Source organism: Pangasianodon hypophthalmus, chromosome 8, assembly GCF_027358585.1.
Source record: "Pangasianodon hypophthalmus isolate fPanHyp1 chromosome 8, fPanHyp1.pri, whole genome shotgun sequence".
In the NCBI taxonomy this organism is placed as follows: Eukaryota; Metazoa; Chordata; class Actinopteri; order Siluriformes; family Pangasiidae; genus Pangasianodon; species Pangasianodon hypophthalmus.
Window position 1 is genome coordinate 9,691,209 of NC_069717.1, and position 8,313 is coordinate 9,699,521.

Sequence of the window (8,313 nt, forward strand, 5' to 3'; positions counted from 1 at the left end):
CGAGACAGACAGCAGATCTCTGCTTCTCTTAAGGACAATTAAACCATACTTACAAACATTCCAAACCATCGCAGCTCACGACACCAAAAAAAAAAAAAAAAAACTACACTGTACACCCTTTCAAAAGAATTTTGGATAGACGGGTCAGATGAATTCACATAAATGCAATAATGGCATCGGATGTGCCAGTAATTTAGATCCAGACTCCCTCTAAGCTCATGTCCGACCCTCCTCCAATAGCTGAGTCCTTTTACAAACCCGAAATTGAATGGAATCACATCCTCTTAGTAACATTGATAGAGCAAGTTCCTTGACTTATTTGGTTTTGTTTTTTTTTTTTGTTGTTTTAAATGTTTTCATTTTTTTCAGGGGTGGGGGGGGTCTCCCTCTGGTTAGCAAACAGCATGTGGTTTTCTTTTTGACCGGTTCTGCATTGAGAGAGGAAGAGAGCTGGAACCAGGCACGTTCTAGGCATTCTGCATCTCCTTGCCGATCTTGTAGCTGAGAATCTTGTTCCAGTCGATCTTGGTGCGGGTGACGGGGAGCTGCCTGCGCAGAGCTTTGAAGGTCGTGTCCGACATTGTCTGGTAGTTCTCACTGATGGCCGTCTATGGTGAAAAGGTCAAGTGTCACTTATCTGATGTATATGTTGAAGTTACTACCTACTAAATGCCATCACTGGCAAATCTGATGGTTCTATTTGCCAAAAAAAAAAAAAGTCAGCAAAAGCCTTTACCTGGTAATCATTCTCTGCATTTTCAATGATTTTTACAAATTCCTTGGCGGTTGACTCTTCATCCTGGAGGTAAGAAAAGAAACAAAACAATGCCTCATACCATACATACCACACATGTCTATGGATCTGACAGCAGAAATACTGGTGAAACCCAGACCAGAAGTGTACGGGGTATGTGTGTTTACTCACAGTAACTCTGATGGACTCCTCCACCTCTTTATGACTGACCAGTTGCACATTGCCATCCTCATAATAATGCACCTGTCACAGCACAGACAGCAATGAAGAAATGCACACACCATCAAGTGCAATCAAAATCCAAGAGTTCATTTCAGGAAAGTTGACAATACACAGATTAATTAAAATATCAGATGATAAACATCACGCCAACTAAAGAGTAAAGACAACTGATTTAAGATTAAGTCATGCTCTGAAACAAGTAAATTCACATCATTCTCTTATCTGGGCTGGGGGAAAAAAATTAAAAAGTGCTCCTCATTTCACAGAACAGTGACCTGTATATGACCTGTAATTCTCACCTGGATTTTCAGCACCCCCACCACCTGAGAGGAAGGCTGGTTGATGGTGAACTTCCATTCTGACCTGCAGCGCCCATTCCTACGCGCACGTTCGTGCACGCGCACGCAAACAGACAAACACACACAGAGGCCATGGAAATCAAAATAAAGATGTCGGCAATGGGATATTTGTTCTGACCAAATTAGAAGCACAACACAATACAATTCCTGCAGTAAACTGAATCCAGGCTTGTAAACAATGGCAAACAGCCAATTTGATATATACAAGCATAGAACTTTGGCTACATTCCTCACCAGAAGTTTTTAGGCTGAAACTGATGTCCCTCGATGCAGGCAATAATGGTTTTCTGACCGTCCACTGTTTTTCCATATACCTGTTCAAAACCAGTAGATTAAAAACATAATGACCAGTAAATAAGGATACTGAAGTTCTCATTTCTGCAACCAAAATAATTTTTCAGGATCCAAAAATATAAATAAATAAATGATCATATGATGTTTAATACAAATATAAAGCATGCCTAAAAGACCAAAAAAAAAAAAAAAAAAAAAAAAAAAAAAAAAAAAAAAAAAAACATGCTCAGTATATTGGCAAGATATACACATTAAATTCTTTACACTGATGGTACACATGTATTTGTGCACACATACCGTGCACACTCCAGTAGGGTAATGCTCCTTGACGTAGGCACTAAGTGCAGTGTCGCAGGCGTCTCTCCAGGAGTGCAGCGCGGTCTCACCCTGGTAGGGCTGCGGATCACTAGCCTCCTTACGCAGGTGATCAAAACGGAACGACCTGCGGCTTCGCGGGTCAAAGAAGCGTCCCTGACCCAAATCCCCATGCTCTGTAATCAGAACCTATGCACAGTGGGAGAGGAGGAAATGAGAAATGACCCACCTACAAATACAATTTTTTTTAGGACTCCAGCATATAGCGAAAGAGGAAGTCAGTCTATAAATGATTGAGCTTGACCATTACTACAAAACCTGCAGTACAGGTTTTAATACCACATAATAGCACAAGACAATTTCCCACATAATAGACTGACTGATTAAAGTTTCATGGAAAATAACAATCTTGAGAGCAGGCTACCAATGAGATGGTGATGGATGCATAATGAGCTTCAACTGGACTAGTGAAACAGGCAAACAAGGATTTCTCTAAACATACAAGGGTAATTAAAATACCTTCTTAAAGAAACATTAAAGTAACTTCTCACGAACAAAATAAAAATAAATTTGTAATAGCTAGATGAAGAAATACAAAATTACCCCCACAGGCAGACTAAAGGCTATAGTAAATAATGAATGAAACGAAGTTTAAAGAAGGAAATCCCTGTGCAAATGAATACATTCACAGCGCTCCATCTCGCGGTGTCATATGACCTGCTTCTGAGCTGAGTGAAGATGGAATACTCCTAAATGAAGGGACTATGTCCTGAGGCATACATCCTAGGTGAAGTTGTGAAATAAATACATATCTATTTTAATCATTACTGAAACCGTTCTACACAGACATTAGTATGCGACATTGAGCCAAGCAGATTATATATAATCATGTTTGTCATTTCATCCAGTATACACATTTTATCAGGTATATCTACCATATAGGAGTAAACAATTTCTGACTGTAGCTCAAACTGTGAATAGCAGTAGATGTCACCCCATAAATCAATGGAAAGCGACCATCACATGATCACCACTGGCCAAATATTATTTGGGTAGATGACTATTTTCAGCACAGCAGGTTTCAGGAACAGCACTATTGTGATGTACAATCACCTAGCTTGTTAGTCTACCTTGTAGGTGTACAGTTAAGAGACTATATCTAGTCTTAGTTATTTCTAAACCTTCGTTGTGGTCCATTTCTGACCAAGGGACTGCTGTTGGCCAGATATTTTGGTTGGTAGACTATCCTCAACCCAGCACATTAAGGTGTTCCCAATTTTGCTGTGGTGATGGGCTGGTTATAGGAGGATGAAAAACTGTGTAAAGTAACAGATGAGCTACAGTCAGTAAATGTGAACTCTGCAGTGCTGTTATTGTTATTTAGTGTCATGCCAGTAAAGCTGAGATGTATATCTGAGCTATGATGTGTCATAATGAGCTTTCCAGTAATTTGGAGAAATTATACACATATCCAAATCAGCCCATTAAATCCTATAAGACTTTTCTTTACCAAACATCATGTGGTAAAACTAATCTAGCATGGTGCACTTATATGAAATTTGTGCATTGCCATTGTAGGTACACTGGTAGTGTAATGCATAATGAACAACTCTTACCGACTCCTCCGAATTTTCCAGTTTTACAGGGGTAAATTGATCCATGTTATACTGGGCAAAAGCACTGTGAGAGAAGCAGAGAAAGGAAAATGAGACGATGCAATATTCCTGGGCTCAAAGAGTAATATTAGGCGTGAACCGAGACACTTACTGTGCTGCCCCCTCCCTGAGGAGGTTGTCATTGTTGAGGAGAAGCCGCACATCTATAAAGAAAAAATACAATATTTTCTTAACAAAAGCCAATTACAGCCTGTTACAGTCAAACAGGCACACCCATGCAAATATCTCAAAGTAAGATTAAACCTAGGCAAAAAAGTAAGCTGATGTTCCACTAATGTCAAAGATGTGTGTCAGGACACCTTCAGGGTGTACAGATCTTTCTATAGGATACTCATGACAAGTGGATCCTAAGGTTATTTGTAACAACTGCATTGTCCATTATCCCATTGAATAACACCCTCTGGCACTACATCAGTGGGAGACTTACCATTGAAGACTTCATTGAACTCGCCAGGTGGAGCATGGGTAACAAAGTTAGCTGCTATGCGGACCTGAAAGCAGAAATAATACAAAAAGCAGAGATAATATGTGAAATATTGCATAAAACTTTCTTATAGCAATGACTCCCCAAGAACAGTTACTCTACAGTCACACTGTTCATGTCCCATGGGTGTGTATAGTTAAACAGAATTTGCTGGAATCTCATGGAGAAACAAAGGCATTATGCTCTTCCTGAAACGTAGCAGATGCCACTGAGGTCTAGTCCACATAAACACTGTCGATTTTGTTGTTCCATCCACAGTAAACAGTGTTTTAGATCACCAAATATGCATCACCAACGTGGATAAATCTGAAAATGCCATTGCATTGTAGTATCAATTAGGGTAAAGACTTTTGAAAATGCTGCCACATGCTTGTCATGACCAGAATTCCTAAATGGTGGAATCCACAGCAGCACTGTTTTCTATGTTAGATATTTTAATTTCCTGCCTGACTGCTCTGTGCATTACACTAGCGATGCTTGGGCATGCAAGAAAGTGTTTTATGTTCATGCTGTCGAAACAGAATGACAAAAATGACAGAAAAGGTCATGGGTCAGACACCCCGCATGCATGTCCAGGATGTAGCTTTCGATCATTTCTTGTTTCATCGAGAAATGGACTGAAAACACTACTGTGGCTAAAGCACAAAACCAGCATTTTCACAATTACCCATGTTAGTGTGGACAAAACCTTAGTCTTTAATTTTTTTTTTAGGTGTCTAGATGCTGTCTGTCGGACGATTCATAAAAAATATGTCATTTTCATACATGTGAGGAAGTGAGTGCAACAGTGCGCTGTGTCCCAAACCAGTGAGACGAACAAAGAGGAAATGGCAGAACACTGAGAAATTAGGAGAATACTGGACTCAAAATAATCAAAAGGGGAAAAAAAGAGGACTGGGCTTCTCTAGCATTCTATTTGAAATTCTAATCTCCTGGAAAACCATAACTTATTTACTTATAAAGTAAAGTAATAATCTTTAGAAATTAAACAAGGTGGGGCCCTTTATTTCTATGTATGTACATGAACATGACTTGCTTGACATTATAAGGGTCTTTGTCTTCTGTCTGACATAATTTCATAAAACACGTCTGTAAAATTACCCACTTCATGCACATATTACGAGTATTTCAAAGAGCACGCATGCATACTGAGGACGAGGGAGATGTATATTTGGGATTAGTAAAACAGACACCCACGTCCAAAATCAGTGATATGTCCACACAGAGTAACAGCCCAAAGGCATTTAACTTTCAAGACTCATATTACCGCTCGTTCTCAGGCTTCTCTGCACTCAGTACTAACCAAGGAGCTGAACAGATTTCTATTCAACTATGAAGTGAGAACTATAAAAGGTACAGTAGCACTTCCTCTCTCCAATCTACAGATGAACAAAGAAGGACTGAGACTATAGCCTAACTGAAACACACAACAGACCACAGTCAAGCTGCTGATTAACCCCATATTGATCATATGTAAACAGGAAGGAACAAAAGGTGAACTGGTGTAAAAACAGGTTTCTCTGTGTAACATATTGAAATCTGTGAAATCTGGTGGCTCAAGATGTAAGCTTGTGTTTCATGCCTCTGTGGAGATAAAGACGGACTGCACCAGACATCCCGGCAACTACGAGGTCTTAATGCATATATTCAGCAATTCAAGCCCATTAATCCATACATTAGTTTGGCACCAGGCAAATATTAAACAACAAATATTTCCAACATATACATGTTTTGATATCACTACCTGAAACTTTCATATTTAACATGAACAAATATCCACTCATTTATAAACAAGACAAGTATACAGCTTAGCAGCTTTTCTCTGCCAAGTCTGGGTTTTGAATTCACAATATTATGATCACCTTGATACATAAGATAACACTGCCTCTTAATAATAATAATAATAATAATAATAATAATAATCACAGTGATAATGGCACATTTCATTATTATTACATTTGTGTTCCCTGTATTCATCTGACAGACACTTTTATCTAAAGTGACTTACAACTGAGAAAGAATAAATCCAAGCAGTAACATGTTTCGATTAATCTGAAGAGTTAGAGCTCAATAAATGCATTCATAATAAAAACTATTAAACAAAATATTTCATCAACATATATTTACACATTTATACACAAAGCCAGGTGTTTGTGGTTTTCTGGCTTCATACACCCGGAAACTCGACCTGTAAGCTAATACTGCCTCTCAATAAAAAATAAATAAATTAATATATACATTAATTAATCAATTTAAAAAATAACAACAACATTAATTACATATAAGAAAAGATAGAATTCAAATATTTGAAAGTTAAGGGTTTTGGTATACAGTGGCAGGGACTTTTGACAAAAGTGTGATGATATCTGAGCACTAATCCAGAAGCTTTTTTTTTTTAAAGGAAATCTATGATCAGGAAACTTATAACACAGACTATGCGTTTAAGCCTTGTGTTACTTCCTAGAAACATCCTGCTAATGACTGAATGCAAGTCTTCAGACGCCATGACAAACCAAACAACACTATACTATTATTTGTCTAAGCTGGCGAAGTAACTCACAAGTTGGCGAAGTCAAAGTAAACTTATTCACAATGTAAAAGTAATGTAGTTTTTTTAAGGTAAAACATGAATAATTCTCCGTCACTGGGTGGGCTGTATATTAAAGTTACACGCACTCCATGTTTGTAACTAGTTTCTCAGCGAAATCAAACCCTACAGTAGAGTGAGAATAGAGAGGGCTATTTATGGCAGCTAGCTAGCTAGCGACTCGACGCTACTTCCTGTACAGTTAGTCATTTTGACAAGTTAAGCGAGCTAACGCCCGGCTAACAACTTCAGCTCAGACGCGTTCAATCAAAGCAGCCATTCCGGAACACTCGGTGCATAAACAAAAAGATATGCAGCCACATCCACTGGCGCATATATCAGCTCAAACAACTGCCATATAAAATCAGTTTCTAAATAAAGATGAATAACTGCTTCGTTAGCAAAACACGGACTGTTTACTGCTAGGCTGGGCATTCCCTAAACGGGCAGCTACTGTGCAGCTTCCTGTGTAAGCTAAGCAAGCTAACTAAAGCGCTAGCCGGCTAAACACGGCCAGAATTCTGTCAAAACATCACCATAATCAACACGAGTTGTTAGATATCGCTTTAGTAGCTGCAGAATATGTCGTATACTACTTTCTATTCCTTTAGAAATACGTTAAATTAAAGAAAAAGCGTTTACCTTCTCCTCGTCGGAGAGCGGTTCCTCAAAGTCGGTCATCTTAGCTCTAGCAGACCAGCCTCAAAACGCAATGCATCCTGGGTAGCAGCCTGTCACGGCCATTACCATAATAGGTCAGGAGAATCTGATTGGTCCAGAGCGGCTAGCGAGGCAGTGGAGCTCATTACTGTCAGAGTCGTCGGTTAAAATGAAACTAAAATGATGGAGTGATTATATACAATATAATTATTCGGTGCTCTTCGGTGTAACGTTCCCTACTCTAAAGTTATTTCATGTGAGTGAAAGATCCTGTCAAGAAGGTCCAGGTTTATAAATAAAATACATCTTTCCCAACGCTTAAAAAACTCAAAACAACATTGAGCTAAAATTGAGCTAATCACATCCTTAACAGCACGCAGCGCGGTGAAATTCTCCAATCTGATTGGTCAAAAGATGATGATTGATGTCTTAGATGGGCCGCTCTGCCAATAGTTCCGGCTGTAATTCACAGCACAGGTGTATGTTAATATGGTTATCATTTCTAGAGTAACAACTCGTTCACAGGGACTTGTATGACAGACGTGCCACAAGCAATCTAAGCCTAATAATAAAGAGAAGAAAGAAAAGAGAAGCTGTTGAAGGAAGAATGCTTATATCTGCTACAGCATAAGTGATAACAGATACTTGTCTTGTGGACATTCCACAACATTAAATGTAACTATAAATGGATAAAAAGTAAATATCTTTCAGTAATAAAAGAAAAAGTGAATAAATCGGCAAATAGCTGTGGTATAAAAGGAATAAATCACCTCAGGTTATGCTGTTATTGGAAAATAATCAATAGTAACTCCACTTCATGTCAGGCCACATCAGACCACCCTTGTCACTGATTGTTTTCCTACAATAGCACGCCCCATCGTTTTTTATACATTATTTATTAACCATTCCAGTTGATATTCTCTACCTACCCCCTGAAAACAGCTATACTCTGTTACATGTAT

The 8,313-nt window shown here is 38.6% G+C and overlaps 1 protein-coding gene across 1 annotated transcript; it reads right to left on the reverse strand.

The window, feature by feature from the left end:
* Nucleotides 1-323: 323 nt before the first annotated feature.
* Nucleotides 324-7,476, reverse strand: capza1b (capping actin protein of muscle Z-line subunit alpha 1b). The gene is made up of 10 exons (XM_026921719.3): nucleotides 7,334-7,476; nucleotides 4,048-4,111; nucleotides 3,712-3,763; nucleotides 3,561-3,624; nucleotides 1,927-2,133; nucleotides 1,570-1,649; nucleotides 1,276-1,354; nucleotides 926-997; nucleotides 737-799; nucleotides 324-608 (listed from the first exon to the last, which is right to left on the reverse strand). The coding sequence occupies exons 1-10, from the start codon at nucleotides 7,370-7,372 to the stop codon at nucleotides 468-470; spliced, it is 861 nt and encodes a 286-aa protein (XP_026777520.1). The 5' UTR covers nucleotides 7,373-7,476; the 3' UTR covers nucleotides 324-467.
* Between the last annotated feature and the right edge of the window lie 837 nt (nucleotides 7,477-8,313).